Raw genomic sequence first — 24,408 nt, 5'->3', positions numbered from 1 at the left:
AAACATTTTATAAAAACAATTTGTTATACGCCAAAAAAAATAATCATTTAAAGACATCCAATAGGAAGGGCTCCAAATAGTATGGCAATATCTCATATCAAAAGATGGTAAATATATAGCTCAGTTAATATTAATTAAATGCATAGTGACCAGGGATAATTCCGTCCACTTAATCCTATAACAGTGCTAAATCATCAATTATAACCATATGTTATAGGAACATATGTCCCAGGACTAACCCACTCACTGGCATATATCACTAATAGTACTGTACCGATAACCACAACCGAAACAGAAACAAGTATATACCACAGTGGTAGTACGGCCAACCGAATATACAAATATATCATGGCACCTTATGTATTACCTGTAAGGGTACAGCACCAAGATAACCGAGCCGATAGAATAGCCAGAGATCTATCACGGAGACCCTCCTCACCCCAATGTACGTTTTGCCCTAGCTTCTTCCGGGGGCGTGTGAATCGCGATTTCACCCACCGCTATTGTGGGCACATGTCAGCTGTTCAAAACAGCTGACACGTCCCGGCTTTGACGCGGGCTCATCCCGTCCGAGGTCAGAAAGGGGTTAATAATTTAAGATTACTGGAAACCTCTTTATAATTAAGTAGAAGAATAGTCATTTATCTCTTCTCCTTCACTCCTTAACACATTATTTTCCTGCTGCTTTAAAGGCAAAAACTACTGAAACAAACTGCAGGTATGAAGAGATTTCAAAACCAGCACATAAATCAGAGGAGAAAAGACACAATATTGCCTATACACACTGATACCATTTCAGCACTACACAATACTTGTCCCTTCTACCTCATATTGATGTGGGTGCAGAGATCATTTCTGGCACTGTGTGGTTCAGGATGTGCAGGTGCATTGGAAGAAATGCTGAACACAATCAACAGTTGCCAGCTTTTATCTCCTGTGGACAAAATGTTTGGTCAACCTGCTGAAAATCTGCAGACTTCATGCTGCATTCAATGTTATCACAAAGCATTCCCATTTAAAGATAAAAGAATGAACTCCCCCCAAACAATCTCGGTATATTACTTCTTAGCAAATAATGGCCTCTTTTATGAGAAACCCATATGTTTCCATTGTCTAGTCACAATGAGGAGTGCATAAACTAATGTTATTTTGGGCATTCTGGATACAGAAGAACAGCATCATTTGACTTGGTAAAGAGGATGTACAACCATCTGGATCCAATTACTTTAGAGTTGTTTTATTTTGCCATTGCCAAAACACTATGATTATCAGCTGTGTCTTTGGCTTTGTGTCATGATTATATCGTTGCATAATTGACAGCACAATTAAAACATTTTACATGACAAAAAAGCCATGTTTGCACGGAATTGAAACAGAGTAAGTAAAGGTTAAAATTTTAACTTTTGCTTTAGTAAACTTTTAATTTAAACTTTTAATTCATATAAATTTGGTTATTTAAGGAGAACCGCTCACCTCCATAAATGCTAATGACCTGCAAATATAGTGGCTTAATGAAGCAGCAGCTACAGGGAGAAAATGAAAGTATATTCTCCCTGCAGCCGCTCATTTCCAGGGAGCTTTATCAACCACCACTCGCTACACAGTGCTGTAGTTACTAACTTTGACATTGACTCCCAGCCTGCTCGAGGCACATACTGCAAAGCTCACTGTCAGTCAGTGCATCACAGAGTTATTACAGCTGTGCTCCCTGTGTAGTGAGAGGTTACTGTAACAGCTCATCACAATTCCATTCCTGAACTGATCTTTCATTCTCAAAATCCTCAATTCATGAATAAAATCTGCCTGCAATGAATACAGACTTCATCTTTATAGTGTGTTCAGTGTAGACCCATGGAAGTGTTGCAACGCAAAATGGCCATCGTCTGCTCTTCTATACCTGCCGATCTCCCCAGCTCCCTCTGCTACAGAGATGGTTTTAAGGAAGATTTGAAATAAAAAACAAAACTTATGAACATTGAGGAGTACTGCTAACGTTCTTCACTGGACACACTATAATGCCCTTTCCCCATGTGCTACTGGTTAGCTGAGCACCCCCATACATTTTGGGCTTTGGATGTCAGAATGAGTTCACACAGGAGTTTACTATTTTAAATAAATGAAAGTGCCAAGTCATTCCTCTTCTTTGTGTCATACACTTTATCATTACAGAGAAAATTATTGACAGGAGATGACAATTGCATCTCATAAAGGTCTATGGATAACTGTAACTGTCATTTCAGGAAAATTTGCTGCAGAATGTCTATGTCTAACCATAGCTCCTCTCACCAAAGAATTCTCCTATACCAGTAATGGGAAAATCTTTCTTCTCTGAACACAGAAATGAGAATGTATAAAGTTAATTTTTCTGTTAAGATATATTGCAAGGTTGCTTTTTTCATATGAACTCTTAATTAATGAAATAAAAATTAAATGGATGGTTATTATATAATTTTCCCGATGTAGCCGCTGTTGTAGTTAGCCTTCGCGACATGTTATAAAGGGTAGATTTACTTGTATATTATCACTACATTTGAAGATAAATAGCATTATTAGAGGTAATAGGTTCTTTTTATGTGGGACCATTATAAAAGATAATAATAAAGTTCAGACAAATGTTGCACAATGAACCTCAACTTTAATAATAACAGTTGGCAAATGATAAATGTTAAACCTCTTTCCCTTTCCATTACTTGAATAAAATCACTCATTAACATAGCCAAACGTAAAAACATGAAAATCCATACTAGGGCATTTCAATCTAAAATAAACTGAACAAATTGCATTGAACATCAGTTCTCCTAATCAGTCACTTTAAGGTCTATTACAATAGTACCAGGTGCAAAATGACAACTACTATAGTTGGAAGCCATAATAAGCCCCATTAGGAATAGTCACTAAGCTAGTCACAAATCTTATAAAGTATACACATCCTTTTTGTTAAAGAATTTAACACCCAATAGTAATAATGCTAATTTAAATACCTTTCAGTGGGTCTGGAAAGTTTGGATTTTTTTCTATCTATCTATTAATTGTAGCTTGAGGTAGAGCCCCATGTCAAAATAGGTGGACGAGCATGTATAAGGCTATGTGCACACGATGCGGATTTAGTGCGGATCCGCAGCAGATTTTTCCGCGCAGAAACGCTGCAGATCCGCACAGTGATTTACAGTACAATGTAAATCAATAGCAAAAAAAAAGCTGTGCTAATGGTGCAGAAAAATCCGCACTAAATCCGCAGCGGAATGAAAAGAAGTAGCATGTCACTTCTTTTGTGCAGATCTGCAGCGTTTCTGCACCCTTCCATTATAGAAATCCGCAGTGGTAAAAACCGCAGAAAATCTGCACAAAATCCGCATCAATTCCGCATCAAAACCGCACAAAATCCATGGCAATTCTGCAGCTGCGGTTTCTGCCAGGAGATGCAGATTTTGTGCGGAAAATTCTGCACCCAATTCCGCAACGTGTGCACATAGCCTTAGGCCTTTAAAGACTTGATTGGGAATATGCAATAATATTCTGAAATGGAATAACGTATGTAACATACCGTATGTTTTATATTATATATTTTATGTAACACTGTTTATGTATAAATAATTAGATATTTCATGGTAATGTAAAGGAAGATGTTAAGGGCAGGCAGTAATCATAATCTTTATCAATTCAGCAAAATACATGTTATTTAACAATACATTTCTTACCATTCTCCTGCAGTAGACTTTCACAAGGACTGCAAGTAATGTTAGGAAAGAAGTATAAATAGAAGTGGTGCCCCTAAGTCACGGCTGTCAAGGGAAGCAGGAAAACGATCCAGAAAATTTCTCTCTCAAAGCCAGGAGTTGTGTACTTGAGAAAAATAGCTGCATTTTCCTCTTGTTAAAACTTATTGAATATATCTCAAATTGGCAATTTATGGTGAGATTACCAGATCTATAAAATACAATAGGTTACAGAACTGCACAATGTATATCTGCAATGTCAGACAAAGTACTCGACTTTTAGACAGTTTTGTAAAACTAAATAATTCTGAATAGGTGGAAAAGATGAGCAAGTTCTATTCCCATGACAGAGAATATGTACAAAAAGAACATATACATGTTATAAAGCAATAAAGTCTGCACAGTCCTCCACTGAATCTTAGGGTCAAGCCTAGTGACCTTGAAAACATCCCTTTGCCTACTGGTAAGATATTTGAAAGTCTTACAAATAAAGTAGTTATTAATTTTTTTTTTATTCTGCTTACTTATTACTTTCACATAAAAATAAACAAAATGCTAACATTTCAGTGCTTGAGAGCATAGATGATTTGCATATTAGTCATAAACTGCAGTCCATTCTTTAGAATACAAAGACTTAGATTTCATATAATTGCAAATACCAATTACCGATCACCAAGTGGTGAAACTGGTGATAAGTGAGCAAGTGAGAAGGTAAAATCTAACGAAAATTCAGTTAAATAAAACCAAAGCATAGAAGAAGAATACACATGAGATAAGATATTTTTCTTCAACTCATCCGAAAGCCACAAACTGAAAGCACCACTCCATCATTGTTGCTTTATTCAGCGCTGGAGGGGTGCTTTAAACCTAAGGTCCCTTTCCCTATTCTATACTCACCCTCAGGCATCTTCACCATTTTTAGGTGCTGCTCTGGTCCCATGGCACCATCTTGTGACTGCAGCTTCTGACTGGCCGGAAGTCAGAGGTAACGGTCACAAGCTCTCAATGCAAGTCTATGAGAGCCAGAATAAGGCTCTCATAGATTTGTACTGATTTTTTACCTCTGTCTCACTCCATAAAATACTGGAGCATCCAGAAGGTCACTAACTGCGGGAGACTGATGGGAATGGTGGTGATAACAACTGAAGACACCGGAAGGTGAATATAAGACTATGGGCAGGGAACTCAGACTTGGCGCTTTAATTTTATGTTGTTATGATCTAAAATTAATAAAACTGTCATACCTCTGGATTGAAACACTTGAGTCTGTGTTTTGTGGTTGGTAGACTTTGTTGGATTTATTCACTTTGCTGTAGTTTGTGTGGGTTGCTGTAGTTTTGTGTGTGATTCCTGTAGTCTTAGGGAACTGCTACTCTAGCAATCTTAGGAGCTGCTAAGGACATTCAGAGTAAGTTGTCGTTGAGTGGTGGTGCCATTACATTGTCTTAGGGTGCCAACTTCTGTAGTCAAGCAGGAACAGAGTAGGGTTTTTCCCTATTCTGAACAGGGACCTGACAGGATCAGGTATTTATTTTCCTGGTTTATACATTACCCATATGTATGTACTTTGACAGTCGTAACAAAAAAGCAACTTGCACTTAAAGTTTACATATGTATGCAGGTAAAAAACTATCCATATACCCTTTGAATTAATTTTTACTGTGCAGCTTTTATATATAGGCACAAATGTGAGAATTCATGGCTCCATAAAGATAGGAAACTAAAATTGAGCAAAATAGATTACTGGACGTATATGGAATACGAACCAGAGCATTGCAGATCTTTTCTTACTTGCCAGTGCCACTTCTAATTAGTAGTCATCATTACAGCATGATGCATGCATGACCATGCCAGGGATACTAGAAGGTAAGAGAGACTCAAAAGGCAATGGTTCAAGAGACACAAACTACAGATTTGGCCACTGGAACATGGTCCTACAAATCTTTGTGATTTAATCTACTGGAAACACAATAGGACAAAGAAGCTTATGGCCCTGATTAATCAAAACCATTGGTTTTAACACTGGTCTTGATGAGGGAGTGCTCTGGAGTTAGACACTACTGATTTATTAAAAAGTGCATGCCTTTTTATGAATCTGGCACATCTGAAAAGTGGTGTGAGCCTCCATGTGCACCTCATCATAAATCTTTCATGACACAGATGTGGGGTGACCCAACACCAGGGGCTCCTTTCCTGTCCCTAACACTAGGGGGCGCCCTAGCTCGCTCTACTCCCTGGGATACTTCTGAAGGTGAATATGTTGAGTTCTCCACACTTGCTTTATCTCCTCAGTTAGCACTCCGTCTGTTCTCTTCCCCACCCAGGGAAGAGAGGCGCTACTGTGCACCATAGTACACCAACCCAACAAACAAGGGAGCACAGACAAGGGTTAACAGAAAACTACAGGCATACAAAATATTCACTCACATATAACATTGGAATGCACCGGGATGTGGAGGTAGGGGAAAAAACAAAGTCAGAGAAGGATAAGGAAGTACCACATATACAAACCAAGCAACAGTCACTAATAACTCCTGTAACTCTCCTTCCCATATGAACTCCTCTCCCTTCATTAGCCATGCATCAAATGCTTGCTCTGACAAGGATTTGTAACAGATCCCAGTTTATAAAGGGGAAAGGAGTGGCTAACCGAGCTCAGCTGTGAGCACAGGGATTTCCAACATGGCCGACTAACCCCTTTTCATCCAGAATAAACAAATTTAAAATGAAGGAGGAGTGCTTCTATTCAGCGCCTGAGTAGGAGCAAACAGACGTTGTGGTATTCTGGCCCCACACTGTCGAGGTAATCCCATGACATCTTACTCCAGTCAAGGACCTATAGTAAGATTCGGGGCAACTGTTCTTCATGAATTTGACAAGCTGGGGCGGCTACACTGCCATGGAAATGGCATGAGAATGTCAGCAGTTGCAATACAGCCTTGGGTTGTGCCAAAACTTTGCAACTTTTCAAAGCTTTTGTTCTTCTAATTCTGGTGTAAATAATGTGATGAATTGGGCCCCATATTTTTGAGAAAACTAAAGAAAATTTTAGTATGATTAAGTAGTTTCAATAGAGAGTGACAATTTATGTCAGCCTAGCTTGAAGTTGCACTCAGAGAATATAATCATTTTATAAACACCATTGGGGGCACATGAGGTCAGAACCCCAGTATTCTGGCTGCATGGCATCGAACCCCTTAAAATGTTGCATTAATTATGACGTTCTATGTCAAAAACAAAAAGGAATATTTGTCCAACAGTGTGCAACATACTGGATAAATTATCTTTATCCATCATTGGTCACAGGGTACGCTGTAGTACTAATGTACAATAATAAGGTAAAAGTAGTGATATGAAAGGAAAAGAAGAGGAAAATGTATGTACCCATCTGGTTACATAAGTACCAAGGTACAGTACATGAGTATTGATTTACACATTCTTATAATACCCCATAGACCTTACAGCTATACACGTGTACATTGCAGAACTAGATATGTAATTGTTTAGTCAGACTAAGCCTTCATTCAGCAACTTTCATTCTTCTCTACATGTGATAACTAAAGGTTTGTGCTTTATCGACACTGATATTAAATTGTTTCCCAAAGAACTCTATATCAGTGCCGCTGATAGTGAGGCACGTTGGCCTAGAATCATTTTTAATACAATGTTCAAAGCCCTTACACTCAAACATACTGTACTAAATGGTTTCTTTTACAATGTATTGAGAGCTCTAAAATGATTCAGCAGCGCAGTTATAAATTGAGAAGTGGAACATATCAAAGCTGTTACAATGTCACGAGCAGAAGAAATCATATACTAACATGAACACAATATATACTTCCAGCATTTGCCATTTTAAAGCAATAAATCCCATCTGATGGATGTCCGTATAAAATGAGCACACACAGTTCTACAATATGACTAAGTAATCGCCCTTAACAGCTGAAGAATAAAACCAAACTGAGCATTATATCTGGAGGCCTGGCTTGCAAGCAAAGAAAACAGCATTATGATGCTTCAAAGAAATTAAAACAAGTTACTATGAAGAAAGAAACCTTAAGGAAAGCGCTATATAAAACATCAACAAAACAATGAAATTTAAATAGGAACATCGCCTGCAGAAATAGCACAATCATAGCCTAGCCACAGAAGAGATGGAAGTTGCAAACTAATTTTTTTATCTTTTTGACTGACGGGCTTCAAAGATGCATGGTGTAGATAGCAAAATGCTATGTCTACACAAAGCATGTAAAGAGCTCTTATAAATAGCACATGAATATACATGAATTCTGTAAAAAAAGATTATTTTACATTAAAAAGGCAAATGCAAGACATTAAAGGGAATATATTGCTTATAATTTTTCTAATTGAAACCAAATACTGATTTATTTTTTATATGCTTTTTTAATTTTCTGATTGAATATTTCTTTATTCTATTTTCTGTGTATTATTATTAGACGGGCTACTAAGATATGTGCTTTGCTGCGGCTCCATGGATGTTAGGACACAATACTCTGGAGATTATTCACTTTTATATAGTGTTGAGGGCATGCTCAATCATCTGTGTAGTGATTATTATGCCTTCTCCCATAAAATACTGTCAATGGCGGATTCTGTGTTATCTATATATAGGTGTTAAAGGGAGTCTGTCAACTGAAACTGACAGAATAAACTAAGCACATAGCATTTTAGTGGATATAGTCTCTAGAAAAATCACACTTTTAGTGTTCTTATAGCTGCCTCTGCGATGCAGAAACTGAAGTTTATCCACATGTGCTAATTAAGGTGTTCGGTGCACCCTAGGCATGGCTAAGGGGCCCAGTAAACTCTTCTTCTCATTTGTTTTTACTCCTTCACTTGGAGCAAGCACTGTCTTCAGAAAAAATCAGAGAAGTCAGTGCTGTCACTTACTAGTGCCCTCAAGTGGATAGATTTTACTTAAGTGTTATATATACTAGTTCAACTAGTTTCACCTAATTTTTTGCGTATAAGCTGTGGCCACCACAATTATTATTATTATTTTGTAATGCTGTAGATAAGCCCCTGATGTAACCTGAAAGATCAGAAAAAGAAGTTAGATTATACTCACCCGGGGGGCGGTCTGGTATGGTCCAGGTCGATGAGCTTCGCTGGTCCGGGTCTGGCGCCTCCCATCTTCATGTGATGATGTCCTCTTCCTAGCTTCTGTTGTAGCTCCTGCGCAAGCATACTGATCTGCCCTGTTGAGGGCAGCGAAAAGTACTGCAGGGCGCAGGCGCCGAGCCTCTCTGAGCTTTCCCGGTACCTGTGCACTGCAGTACTTCGATCTGCCCTCAACAGGGCAGAGAATTACACCTGCACAGGAGCTGCGACAGAAGAAAGAAAGAGGACACCATCACATGAAGATGGGAGGCGCAGGACCCGGACCTGCGACGCCCATCAGACCCGGACCGTACTGGACCGCCCCTGGGTGAGCAATATCAAACTTGTTTCTCTTATCTTTCAGGTTACATCGGGGGCTTATCTACAGCATTATAGAATGCTGTAGATAAACCCTAATGGCGGTGGCCACAGCTTACAGTGCATTGCGAAAATATTCGGCCCCCTGGAACTTTTCAACCTTTTCCCACATATCATGTTTCAAACATAAAGATACCAAATGTAAATTTTTGGTGAAGAACCAACAACAAGTGGAACACAATTGTGAAGTTGAAAAAAAATTATTGGTTATTTTAAATTTTTGTGGAAATTCAAAAACTGAAATGTGGGGCGTGCAATATTATTCGGCCCCTTTAACTTAATACTTTGTTGCACCACCTTTTGCTGCAATAACAGTCACTTGGGGTATGTCTCTATCAGTTTTGTACATTGAGAGACTGAAATTCTTGCCCATTCTTCCTTGGCAAACAGCTCGAGCTCAGTGAAGTTTGATGGAGATCGTTTGGGAACAGCAGTTTTCAGCTCTTTCCACAGATTCTTGATTGGATTGAGGTCTGGACTTTGACTTTACCATTCTAACACCTGGATACGTTTATTCGTGAACCATTCCATTGTAGATTTTGCTTTATGTTTGGCAAATCTCCGTCCCAGTCTCAGGTATTTTGCAGACTCCAACAGGTTTTCTTCAAGAATGGTCCTGTATTTGGCTCCATCCATCTTCCCATTAATTTTAACCATCTTCCCTGTCTCTGCTGAAGAAAAGCAGGCCCAAGCAATGATGCTGCCACCAATATGTTTGACAGTGGGGATGGTGTGTTCAAGGTGATGAGCTGCTTTGCCTTTATGCCAAACATATCATTTGGCATTGTTGCCAAAAAGTTCGATTTTGGTTTCATCTGACCAGAGCACCTTTTTCCACATGTTTGGTGTGTCTCCCAGGTGGCTTGTTGCAAACTTTAAACAACACTTTTTATGGATATCTTTGAGAAATGGCTTTCTTCTTGCCTCACTTCCATAAAGGCCAGATTTGTGCAGTGTATGACTGATTGTTGTCATATGGCCAGACTGTCCCACCTCAGCTGTAGGTCTCTGCAGTTCATCCAGAGTGATCATGGGCCTCAGTTTTCTCCTGGTTTGAGATTAAAGTTTAGAGGGACGGCCGGGTCTTGGTAGATTTGTAGTGGTATGATACTCCTTCCATTTCAATATGATCGCTTGCACAGTGCTACTTGGGATGTTTAAAGTTATAGAAATCATTTTGTATCCAAATCCAGCTTTCAACTTCTCCACAACAGTATCACGGACCTGCCTGTTGTGTTCCTTGATCTTCATGATGCTCTCTGTGCTTCAAACAGAACCCTGAGACTATTACAGAGCAGGTGCATTTATAAGGAGACTTGATTACACACAGGTGGATTATATTTAGCATCATTAGACATTTCGGACAACATTGGATCATTCAGAGATCCAGAATGAACTTCTGGAGTGAGTTTGCTGCACTGAAAGTAAAAGGGACAAATAATATTGCACGCCCCACTTTTCAGTTTTTGAATTTCCACAAAAATTTAAAATAACCAATACAATTTTTTCAACTTTATAATTGTGTTCCACTGGTTGTTGATTCTTCACTAAAAATTTACATTAGGATATCTTTATGTCTGAAGCATGATATGTGGGAAAAGGTTGAAAAGTTCCAGGGGGCTGAATACTTTCGCAAGGCACTGTATATGCGAAAAATGAGGTGACAGATTCCCTTTAACTAGTTCATTGTAATACTGCCTGTGATGATAATGAAATAACTTTGATAATGAAATTAGTAGCAAAAAGTCTCTTCTAGAAAAAAAGTGTCAGTATAGTTTTAGGCTGAGCGAATCCGAGTGAAAATTGCAAAATTTCATGATTATTTTAATATACTTGTTGACATGCAAAAAACATGTAAACTAAATACCTAAAACACATTAACAACCGTTTAAACAATAGGTAATTACTAACAGAGTGATATATTTCAAGTGTTTATTTCTGTTAATCTTGATGATTATGCCTTACAGCCAATGAAAACCCAAAAGTCATTATCTCAGTAAATTAGAATAATTAGCAAAAAACACCTGCAAAGGCTTCCTAAGCATTTAAAAAGGTCCATTAGTCTGTGTGAGTGGGCTCCACAATCATGGGGAAGACTGTTGACTTGACAAATGTCCAGAAGGCAGTCATTGACACACTCCACAAGGAGGGTAAGCCACAAAAGGTCATTGCTAAAGAAGCTGGCTGTTCACAGTATCCAAGCATATAAATGGAAAGTTGAGTGGAAGGAAAAAGTGTGGAAGAAAAAGGTGAACAAGCAACCAGGATAACCACAGCCTTGAAAGGATTGTTAAGAAAAGGCCATGCAAAAATCTGGGGCAAATTCACAAGGAGAGGACTGCTGCTGGAGTCATTGCTTCAAGAGCCACCACACACAGACATATCCAGGACATGGGCTACAAGTCTTGTATTCCTTGTGTCAAGCCACTCATGAATAATAAACAATGCCAGAAGCGTCTTACCTGGGCCAAAGAGAAAAAGAACTGGACTGTTGCTCAGTGGTCCAAGATGTTGTTTTTAGATGAAAGTAAATTTTGCATTTCATTTGGAAATCAAGGTCCCTGAGTCTGGAGGAAGAGTGAAGAGGCCACAATCCAAGCTGCTTGAGGTCTAGTGTGAAGTTTCCACAAACAGTGATGATTTGGGGAGCCATGTCATCTGCTGATATAGGTCCACTATGTTTATTCAAGACCAAAGTCAGCGCAGCAGTCTGCCAGGAAATTATAGAGCACTTTATGCTTCCTTCTGCCGACAAGCTTTTCGGAGATGGAAATTTCATTCTCCAGCAGGACTTGGCACCTGTGCACACTGCCAAAAGTACCAATACCTGGTTTAAAAACAACAGTATCACTGTGCTTGATTGGCCAACAAATTTGCCTGACCTTAACCCCATAGAGAATCTAGGGGGCATTGTCAAGAGGAAGATGAGAGACACCAGACCTAACAATGCAGATGAGCTGATGGCTGCTATCAAAGTAACCTGGGCTCCATAACACCTCAGCATGGCCACAGGCTGATCACCTCCATGCCACACCACATTGATACAGTAATTGATGCAAAAGAAGACCTGACCAAGTATTGACTGCTTTTACTGAACATGCATTTCAGTAGGCCAACATCACTCTGTTTGTAATGACTCTATATCATATATGAGTTTCACTTGTTGTACTGTAGAACAGAAATAAATTAAATTTTTGATGATATTCTAATTTTCTGAGAAGCACCTGTATATGTTTATATATTTTTACTGCAAGCCCAAGATACATCTTTTAGTAGTACAAATATGTCAATTCCTTTGTGCGATCAAATGCATGTAAGGAAGTTGACAATTCTTTATTATTCTGATACTGGTCATAATTAATATAAATTATCCCCTGAGCTGTTTATCTGGATGTGCCTATTTCATGCACTTGGTTAATACAGGTCATCTAGTTGGTATAAAAGCAGATCACATTTTCAATAGTTCATTAAAGAAGCAAAAAGTACAAGCTGATGGACTCAACAATAAATTCTGAAAGAGAGAAAAGTAATGTAACACTTACAGGACCAAAGGCATTACTGTCAAAGCTGTGCCCGTGATGGTCGCCTTCCACCCATATATGTCCTTTGGGAATCTTTACATATTGATTTTTATATCCTGTTGTTCTGTTGCGGGAAGAATAAAATAAAACAAAAAACATGGTTATTGAAGACTTCTTTTTTAGAGCAATTTCTGAAATTATAAGCAAAATTCTGATTGGACAAGATATGTTTTCAGCTCTGTTATTATTTTATCTTCATTGTGTATTTTACCCATTTACATCAATCCTTTGCATTTGTTGATATACCAGATAGAATAAAAATGGTGCTCTGCACACAATTTGGTGACCCGGTTTGCCTGGATAAATTTTTTACCGCTCCTTCAAATGTTAACGTTTTACTGGAAATTAAATGATTGTAACAAGGAAGAAATAAAGATACTAAGTAAAGTCATGCTACCAAATTTGTAGTGTATTGAGTCAATCTAAAGTGGACAAAATTGGAAGAAAATTAACCTACATGTACAACCAATTAGTGAAAGCTATATGTCCGCCCTGGGGTCAGCTTGTGTGGAGGCGGCTCAGAGGTTAAGATGCTTCTTCTTGTGGTAGATATTACACATCCGGGATGCGCCTATAACAGCAGTAGCGAAAGATGAGCTCAGATTGCTGCTGTTGACAATTGAAATGCTGCTGTCAAACTCTGACAGTAACATTTAATTAAGCAGTTGCCAATCTGCATACACCAGCTCACACACCCCCATGTGACGCAATCGTGGGGCTCCTAAGGTTAATCATGGTAGCCAAAGGCCTGCTAGAGGCACCAGTTGCTGCCATCTTGGCTCTCATGTGAAGCTCAGCCACAGGCTAAGCTTTCATCTAAGGCTGTGATTTATACTAACCACTGCTCTACTACATTGCAGAATATAAGATAAGTGATCAATCTCAGTTTCAAGTCATTTAAGAGGACTAAAAAATTAAGCAACACATTTGAAAACAAGCTTTTAAAAAAATAAAATTAAAAATAGAAATAAACATTTAGCACGGCCGTGTTTGTAAAAGTCTGGTCTATCAAAATTTCTAATGGATTAATACCATACAGTGAATTCTGTAAAGACAAATAAATAAATAAGAGATGCCAGAATTGTGGCTTTGATGTCAGCTCTCTCCTCTAAAAAATACAATATAATGCAATTAAAATCTTGCATATACCCCAAATTGTTACTATTAAAACCATCAGATCACTATCAGTAACAACAAGTCTTCACAAGGCTGTACTGATGGAACATGGTGACACAAATTAAAAATGTATTTATTTATTTTTGTTTTACAAACTTCTGAATTTATATCAACACTTAAATAATAAAAACAAATGCATGTTTGATATCACCGTCATAATTACCCAGAGAATCAAGTTTCCAATTAATTTTTACTGTACAAAAAATACCATGAAAACAGAACTAAAATGTTGGAATTTCACTTTTTGTTCTATTTCATCCCACTTGGAATTTTCAGCCCATTATAAGCAAGCAAAATATCCCTCATGCTATATCAAAGGAAAGTTTAAAAAAAGTTTTGGCTCTTGGAAGAAAAGGAGGGGAAAATGCAAATGTAAAAACAAACATTGGGTGCGGAGGCAAATTGGTAAATTTGGGCGGTTTAGAATAGAACATGATTCTGAACGGTTTGTAAAAGTAGAATAAATACATTTACTAATATACACTGGCTTAACAAAAGGGTAACAAGGTTGTGAATTTTTGACCTTCAGGCTCCATATCTCACCATCCACTAAAGCTTCCAACATGAGGCTACCATCATTTTATAGACAATCATCTTGGCTATCTCATATGTAAATCTCATACATAAATTTGACTTGCAGCTATTTAGCATATGATTAGTTATGCAGATTCTTGCCATGTTACTGCATTGTTAAACGAGCAGTTTTCATCAACATATGAAAACCCCATTAAAATGTTATTTTAAAAGTTCAAGATAGCAAACAAAACTTGAAAGAAAAACAAAGTTCAAATGCTTTTTTTCTGTAGGAAGCACGTTGTATATTAGTTTCTATAGTGGCCAATTAGACAATGCCTTTAACGAATACATTAAATGAAAATTTTCAGGCTGTTGGTTTGTAGGCAACAATCACGGGTTGGAGACCAGCAGTACACAATGTAAAGCGCAGAGCACTGTGGAGAAATGTAATCTCTGGAAAAATATCTCACTATCCCAATGGCAAAAGCTTTAATTGGGCACACAACCTGACGCAGCATGTGCTCATTAAAATTTAAATGAGCTCTCTTGATGATATGTGTGCGATATCATGATTGCCGTGGTAGAGGCCTCACAGGACACAGGCTAACAGAAGGTAGCATCGCAGAAGAAGCAAATTAAAGTAATAACATTGGTGTACTTTGGAAGGAATGCCTAGAAAACACATAATAGCAGCATTACACAGAAAAATATTACGTGTCAAAGATCAAAAGTCTTCTAGTACATACATAAGATATATTTTATCCGAGAATTATTTTTATGACATGTACGTTATATACAAAGTTACTAAAGCCATTTAACTGAAGACAAAAAAATACAAATATACGCTACATATAATTCTGCATACCTCTTATATATTGAACTGTTACTAAGCCTCCTTCATGGGTGGCTTACTCTATGGATTTCAGTATCTCACAGTTCCCTCAAAAAGATAGAAAAACCTTCCAGACATTTGCACATTCTAAAGTGCTGAACCCGGAGCCAAACGATGTAGGACCAATATGCGAAGACATAGGTAAAGTATTCGGAAAGTCTTCCAGTTCACTTCAGAATGGTTTATTAGTGGATGGAGCAACAGCTAATATTGATTGGCTCCTAAAGGATATTTGGGGATCATCCAGTAGATCAAGTAGCAAACATACAAAAAAAGAAAATCCAAAGTTTTGCTTAAAATTTCTTTTAAGCTAATTAATTCATGATGCTACTCTTCGATCTGGCACAAACTGGTATACCATTAGCTTAAATGGAATCTGGCACCAGATTTTAGCTTCCTGATTCAAGTGATGTGTCACTTCCTGGGCTCCGTTTTGCGTTTTTAATAAAATCCATGTTTTATCTGCTTGAGATCTACCAGTTCTCTAAATGCTGAGCTCTGTATAACCCTACCCCCACCATTGATTAATAGTTTTCTGTGTACACTGTGCATAGGCAGAAAGTTGCCAATAAGTGGCAGGCAACAGAGCTCATGAATATATTTGACTACCTGGCAGCAGATTTACTAGTCCTCGATTGATAATCTGCTGATAAAATAGTGATTTTATGAAAATTGCACAAAACAGTTAAGTAAGTGACACATCGCTTGAATGAGAGTCTCTGGCCCAACATTGTTATACTCTATGAATAAGTAGGAAGCATTGGCCTGCCCTTGTTAGACCAACCCAGAGACTGAACACTGCTGACCTTTGTTACCATGGAAAAAGTCCTATTGTTAAGTAAATGTGGCAAGGAGTGCCAGTAGGTAATAGTATAAATGGTACAGATAGAAAAGAGAGGAGAGTGGTGAGCTAAGTACGATTGAACATAGGGAATTGGAAGATCAAGTGTGTGGCCATACCTGCATGGTCCTTAGAGATAAGGCAATGTGGCAATATGCTGTGGAGCTGAATAGAGAAGGCTGGGGTTTAGTAGAAATCCCGGAGTAGGTAAATATCAGTAGAGGTCCATAATATATAATTCCTTTGCCTTAAGGTGATGTGTGAAGCAGCACTCCCGCGCTCTGCCTGCTGAATGTGCAAAATATCAGTGAAAAATAGGTATACTATTTATACTATTACCTACTGACACTCCTTGCCACATTTACTTAACAATAGGACTTCTTCCAAGTAACCAAAGGTCAGCAGTGTTCAGTCTCTGGGTTGGTCTTTCTCTCTCTCTCTCCTCCCCGGAACAGGAAGTCCAAACTCACCCAGTAAGCAAAAACGGATCCGTCACATCAGTTTTTCAAAATTTGCACCGGATCCGTTTTTTAAAAAATTTGTCGGGTTATGCCTGATGCCAAAAAACTGATGTGCGAAAGTAGCCTAACAAGTTGACTCTGTATTGCACTGACTTTACATTGTAAATATTCTTTGTTATGTGTCATTCTGTTCTCATAGGGATTATGAGATGCTTTCCATTTTTGTTGTACTCCTTCTACTTCAGTCACTGTAAAACTATACTATGTGAACACGACATTTATGGTATTTTCTTCTTTTGCAGCGACGTATTGCATACAGCCTTGGATAGGTTGAAACGTCCCTGAGTATAGTCACTCAAAATCTTTTTTTCTGCTTGACAATTATTTTGTTGTTGTCACCGAGTGTAATAAAATTGTTATTTTTCTGCTTCCCCATATGAACAGAGTGTGTGGTGAATTTTATAGTCTACGAATAGGCAGAAAACAAACCTGGTAACAGATTCATTTAAGTGTATATGGAAATTGTACTTAGGATAGCTCTGTTCCATTTAACAGCTGAATTCTTTTGGAAGAATTAATTAGCAATACATTCATTACCTATCAATGAGCAGCACATGTCAGTGCCTGAAAACCAACTCATTCAACAGCAGGAATACAGGTGTTGACAGCATGGATTGAGCATATGGAGAGCATAGCCCCATATGTGAATGTGCAGTATATCTAGGAGATAGATCCTGAGGATTCTTCTTATTAGTATCTACTAGTCAAGAAGATGAACTGTCACAATAGCTTTAGTAAGCCCTGCTGACCATGTAACAATTTGTTTGATTAATCAAGACTTGAAGTTCTAATTGTAATTCGTACCCACACCGGCACCTCCAGACCTGCCTCAATAAACATCTGTCATGTTTCCATTTAAGTTTCACAGTGATTTATCCAGCCAGGCAGCTTCTTATATACTTTTTAATAGCCGCTCTGCACAACACGTCAGGTGAAATTCTGCTTCATTGAAGAAAAAGAAGACAATTCCATTATAAAACAGATTAAATTTATTAGCAATAATAAGCGGTGATCGGAAGAGCTATGCGCTCGCAAATGTTCTGCATTTATCAGAATGCTTGCAAAGCGTGCATATTAGAAGATGGCTATTACAACAGTTAAGTTCTTAAAAAGGGCAAGTGTTTTAGAAATGCTGTCCTTCACCGCTCAATTGAGGCAGTGGCAAATGCAGAACATGAAAGCATTTTATTAGAAAAGAATTAAAAAGAGACTTCTTAGACAATGCTGTAATTTTAATCTGACCACAAGTGTGTTATCTTAAAGGTGTTGTCCGGTTCAAAACGATACGTTTGCAGTCACTCTATGTGAGTTCAGACTTATGGATCCCTCAGCGCATGCACTATGCGCTTTGAAGATTTACCAGTTTCTGAGCTGGGACCAGTATGTGTTGTACATTCTCCCAGCCAGAGCCCGTCCAATGGGCACAGCCTCGCTCCATACACTTGTATGCAGTGAGGCCGTGCCCTCTATTCGGCCATGCTCACTGGGTGGCCACGAAACTAGTCAGGGCGCGACCTCGCTCAATACAAGTGTATGGAGCTAGGCTGTACCCACTACTCAGGCCCTTTCCTGGAGTATGTATAATGCATGCATACCCCCCAGGTCCCAGCTCAGAAACAGGCAAATCCTCGCAGATCACCAAGGAAAGTCTAATCATTAGAAATGAGCTGATCAATCTGGAGTTGAATTTCATTAAATTCATGGTTGCACACAAATTCAATCATTTTGAGATTGACTTCATAGTTCACAAAAATTAACTTGTCGAGCACCATTTCCCAAATTGCCGAAGTTTCAGAGAGCAGGCTAATATCATTTTGACTGCTACATGGCTTCCCCTGCAGCTAGGACATCTTATGGATTATCAAACCTTGTGCAGTGGTGGTCAGTTCCTGGGCTGTCACAGAAGGGCGGCTTTTATTGGAACATAGTTTGTATGGCAGAGTCATTTTTCAAGTCCACAGTCACTGGGTATGTCTCTATTGTAAAGCGTAAGCTCTTATGGTCAGCGGGGTCCTCTCTCCTGTATAGTGTAAACTTTTAAGGTCAATGGGGTCCTCTGTCTCTCTTTGTCTCTCTACTGTGGAGTATAAGCTCTTATGGTCAGTGGGGTCCCCTCGATCACCTGTAAAGTGTAATCTCTAATGATTGGTGCAGTCCTATCTCTCTTTTCTTTAGAGTGTAAGCTCTTACAGTCAGTTAAATAATCTTTCTCCTGTAGCATGTAAGCTTTTACGGTCAGTGTGGTCTTCTCTCTCCTGTAGAGTGTAAGCTTTTACTGTCAATGGGGTCCTCTCTCTCCTGTATAGTGTAAGCTTTTGTGGTCAATGGGGTCCTCTGTCGCTCTTTATCTCTTTACTATGGATTGTGATCTCTTATAATCAGTGGGGTCTCCTCTTTCACCTGTAGAGTGTAATCTCTTATGATCAGTGCAGTCCTCTTTCTGTCTCTTCTGTAGAGCGTAAACTTTTCTAGTCAGTGGGATCCTTTTGCCTGTAAAGTGTAAGCTCTTGGTCAGTGGGCTTCTCTCTCTCCTCTCACTCGTGTATTTTCTGAGTAATAGCAAACTTTCCATTATTGAGATTCATGCAAACTGAATTTTTTGGGGGAAATATCTCCACATTTGAATGTTAAAACGATTTTTCTAATTTCCACTTATCAGGTCTGAAAAGAGGTTATAAGAATTTTCCAATACTTTTAAACCTCCATTGATTTGTCTTATCACCATAAAACAAGAATTGGTGCATCAGTATTAATACACTTCTGCTGCAGCATTAGCTTTCTAGTTTTAACTCTGTGATCTGGCTGTGGTAATCCATGGAAAGAAAAAGAAGAAATGCATATTTCTAGTGCTGTATAACAATACCATCCATTGTTGTACACTTCAGGATGGATACATGACACTTTAGCTTCCGTTTTTAATAATAAAAAATGCCAAAATCTCAAAATAGGAAAATAAATTTCATTAGGCAAAAGACAGTGTAGAGGTTTTTATTGCCTTACTGATGATGATCATGATATGACATGTTCTCATGTTCTATATACATACAGTACTGTATATGCCTCTACATGAAAGGACTTAGTGTGTTTCATTTATGACCACTCTTATTATTATTCTGCTTAGTTTCTCTCTAGTCTCATACAAGTTGCCTCTACATGGAAAAAGAAGAAGGAGACATATTTCTGCTATTTACACACCATCACTTAGACAGTTTTTCTTGATGTTTTAAAGCTACCAGTTCAGTGTTATGTAGAGATGGCACGTTGACTTGAAATATTAGCATTCATACTCGATCTTCACGTCAAAAAGATCTAAAATAAGCAGCATTACGCTTTGCAAAACGCAGTCAAGCTTTGGATTAAAGGGACTATAAAATTCATAAAGATGCATTGGGAAACTGAAAATGATGTGTACAAGTAATACTTGTTCAACAGCAAATATCAACATTAGCAGTAAAAATTATTCATATGTGTCATAAGTAAAGTCAGAAATTTGACAATGTCAACATTAAAGTATTAATATGTCGGGGGAAATATCCTGCTGTCTTTGAATTATTAGTAAGGTTTTGTCACTGTAGTAGGTAATCTTCCAAAATTCCAAGTATTTATACAGTCAAATACAAAAATTCTACAACCTAATCAAAGAAATATTCATTATCAGGATAGAGTTATACAGAGACATTTATATAAAGCTCATGCTGACCGGGGCACAAACATTCAGGGTACAATGGCACCATACATTACTCATAGGGCTAGAAAAATGCCTGATTGTAGTGTTGTATTGCAGCACTGAAGTACATTAAAAATTAGAATGATAGTCTCAGTCTGCGAATAATATTCCAAAAGATTCAAGTGATAGAGAGTTGCCGTAGCAATGTTTTGAACTTTTGATTTTGAGGCTCCATAGCTCACCGCCCACTACTGCAACGAACATGAGACTGCCATCATTTTATGGACAATCATCTTGGCCATCACATACCTAAAAATGATTTTCAACTGTTTAGCATATGATTAGTTATGCAGATTCTTGTCATGTCACTGCATTGTTAGCGTTTTGCGCCTAAAAATCTACATTTTAATTGTTACTATTTTGTAAATCCACCTTTGGCTTTCAACATTGCCTGAGTACTTTTGGGCATGCTCTCGATCAGACTCAAGCATGTCTTGACTAAACATGAGGGAATATCTTCGTCTCCCTCCTTTTTCGGCAAGCTATAGCCCTTACCGAAGTAGCTGCAGTGGGAACACAGATTCCCGAAGCACTCCGATAATCTATTGTCTGGCACCGCAGCTGCATGTGTCACAGCTGTGTGACTGTTATGATCTGGTGACCTTGGAGCCCCATGAAACTTTCTCTGGAGTTGGTAGAACCTGTACTGACCGCAATCCTGAACTAACACCGCAACTAGAAGTAGCCGTGGGGTGTGCCTAACTCTCCCTAGACACCTTGACACAGCCGGAGGACTTAAATACCCCTATAGATGGAAATGGGAATGCTATCTTGCCTCAGAGCAGACCCCCAAAGGATAGGCAGCCCCCCACGAATAATGACTGTGAGTACGAGAAGAATAGACACACGCAGGTAGAAAACAGGATTAGCAAAAGAGGCCACTCTAGCTAAATAGGAAAGGATAAGACAGATAACTAGGCGGTCAGTATTAAAACCCTTCCAAAAATATCCACAGCAGATAATACAAAAAGTTCCACAATCTAACTAAAGACATGGAATGTATATCTGCCACTCCAGAGAATCGAGCAAGACTGAGAAAATACTGACACAATCTAAGCTGGACAAGAAAACACAAAGAATAGCACTGAATTGTGAAGCACACAACATGTGTGCCACAGGGAAAAAGACAGGGAAAAAGAACCAGACACTTATCTTTGCTGATTTGGCAGAAAGGCAGGAGGAACCAGGCAGAGGTCCTACACCTCCCAACAACAATTGACAACTGGCAAGGACTAATGAATCCTGCAAGCCTAAATACCCCAGTCAGATCTGCAATCAGCAGATACACCTGACCAAGACTGCAACTCAGGGGCAACTGCATTACCACCTACAACCACCGGAGGGAGCCCAAAAGCAGAATTCACAACAGTGACAGTCACAACAAACAGGCTTTCCATGCATGTGTTGTGACTGTCACACAGCCGCCACACATGCAGCTGTGGCACCTGATTATCGGAGCGCTCTAGGCATCCGGGTTCCTGCTGCAGCTTCTTTGGTAAACGCTATAGCTTGCCGAATAAGGAGGGAGCCGAATATATTCACTCATCTCTAGTCTTGACCAATATTTGATCCCAGGTCTCTTCTACATGCTCCTAAAGATGGTGCATATTGGTAGACTCATTTGGGTATGTATACAGCTTTCTATTCAACTCTACCCACAAGTGTCCAATTTTGTTGTGGTCTGGGGACTGTAGGGGCCAATCCAGCACCACTACTTCATTGTCACGGAACCATTACTTTGCCAACCTCAACTTATGCTTGGGGTTGTTGTCTTGCTGGTCAATTATGTAGTCATTTTCATAACATAGTACTTGAGTGTGCAAAGTAACTCATCTTGTAGGATTCTCACATATAGCTCAAAGCTGAGACCACCAGTAATCCTGGTCAAGAATCCAAGCCTTTGTGTGAAACAACTCCATATCATCAGGCTTTCTCCACTGAATTTGACAGTTCCTTCAATTCCGCAATCCGTTAGCCCCTTTTCCCTTGTTTCTTCCAGACCCATTTGCACCCATCAGAACCTAGTCTTTTGACTTTCGTCTCATTGCTCCAACTCAACCATTTCCAATCTGCTACTGTCCACTTTTCGTACTTTTTTGCAAATTTGAGCCGATGCTTCTTATGATGATATTGAAATCGAGGCCTCTTCACCATTTTTTGGGCCACCTTTCCCCACTTGTGTAACATACATAGCATAGTGCTTGCATGGACATCTGTTATCTCACTATTATGAAGTATATGAGCCACCTTTACTGCCATTTTTGTTGCACCAGAACTAATAGACCTTGTGACGAGCCAACTTGTTGACTTCAATATTTTGCCTGAACGTACACCTCTTGGCTTTTGAATGGATAGATGGAGTTCATTTCGTATTCTTCCAACTGTCATGGTACTCACATGATGCAGTTTCACAATTTTCTTGGTCGAGAGCCTGCTGTCGATGAGCTGGATGATGTTTTTCATGGAAAAACTTCCTCATAGCTGCTCATTGATTCAAACATGCGACTTTTCTCTTGGGTATCAACCTAATACTACAATGAGTTATTAGGGAATGTGAAAACAGTAACAGTGCAGAGACATGGTAGCAATCTTCATAACTAATCTATGCAAAATAGTTGCCAGTCAAATTTATGAATTGAGGATGGTCAAATGTTCAAAACATTGTTACCACTTTGCTCGTCAGTGTATATGATAATACCAGTAGCTTAATAAAATTGTTTTTTTTTCTATTGACACAATTTAAACAAGGACAGAAGTTGAATTCTCCTCTATCCTTTATAATTTTGCTAATAAAGAAAAATCCCCAAGCCAAGGTTTGTGTGTCACACTGCCTGGCTGATAGACAAGTCATAATTTACACTTTCCAGAAGTTTAAACATAGCTATCTGCCTCACACAGTGTGTGAATATTTTTAAATTATTTTTTTTTGCAAAAGTCCTTGCTACAATAGTGCAATATTAGACCTGAACATGTGACTTAACTACTGCTGAGAAGTTAACACAGGTTACTCTCTGTTTTCTCATAGCCAGATTGGTTAAGGGCACTTGGACATTAATAAGGTTGTGTTTGCATTAAAAAGCACAAAGCATGTTCAATACAGTCCTAGGAGAACTCAGTGTTATACACATCTTTTCTGGGTATTTAGAGGCTTTGGTGTATTACATCACAAATCAAATTTTTGGTGAGAAAATTTGGTAAAGCAGGCAAATTCGAATTTCAAAACATCCACTCATGTGTAGTGATTAAGCATTATTTATATAAAGATGAAAAGTTCATGCAAGGACATCTGCAGAAGTATGACGTATGAACAGTGTGAAATCTGTAAACAGGCATGGCGTGTATATCTGCCGTCTGTTCTAGTATCTGTAAAACTCGTAGTAGCTAAAGAAAAGCCTCATGACTGTGATATATTGATATCTGCAGGGACTAATCTTGTGGCATCGTGTAATCCACATTTAATTTCTAAAGTAAAGTTGTTATATGTACCACCTGCTGGTATCTTTGTTGATATAGTACATTCACACATAGTATCACCTTTATGCATATGATTTACACATGTGCAAATATATATGCCATGCGTCTGCCTGAAAATTAGCTATACGGCTATATACTTTTTTTAATGTATACTATTTTTAAAAAAAATCTTTTCTCAACTACCTTTTAGTACAAACAGTAAAACATATACGTTTTAGATGTATTGAAAAGTGGTGCTATACATTTAAATATGTCTCCCATTGAGAATAATGGAGAAAAAACACATACTTTTTCATTACTTTGTTTGAGAACAAAAAAAACCCGTGACCAGCTATGCTTTTTTTACACATCCAAAAAATGCAATATAGCGTAAATCTGACAAAATGTAATCAAAACTATTGTTTTTACTAAGTTTGCCCCATTTTTTATACATATGTCTGAATACAGTTATTTTGGCAATTCAGA

General features: G+C 38.4%; 1 protein-coding gene across 1 annotated transcript in view; it reads right to left on the bottom strand.

Annotated features, from left to right (window-relative positions):
* The window catches only part of IMMP2L (inner mitochondrial membrane peptidase subunit 2), a 2,004,242-nt gene that overhangs the window by 513,823 nt on the left and 1,466,011 nt on the right, over positions 1–24,408 (bottom strand). The window contains exon 5 of the mRNA XM_077265075.1: positions 12,758–12,860. Coding sequence (XP_077121190.1) covers positions 12,758–12,860 — 103 coding nt within the window. The remainder of the gene's footprint in view (positions 1–12,757; positions 12,861–24,408) is intronic.

The sequence above is a fragment of the Ranitomeya variabilis genome, chromosome 5 (genome assembly GCF_051348905.1).
Source record: "Ranitomeya variabilis isolate aRanVar5 chromosome 5, aRanVar5.hap1, whole genome shotgun sequence".
NCBI classification, from domain to species: Eukaryota; Metazoa; Chordata; class Amphibia; order Anura; family Dendrobatidae; genus Ranitomeya; species Ranitomeya variabilis.
This window is presented reverse-complemented; position numbering and strand designations above follow the sequence as displayed.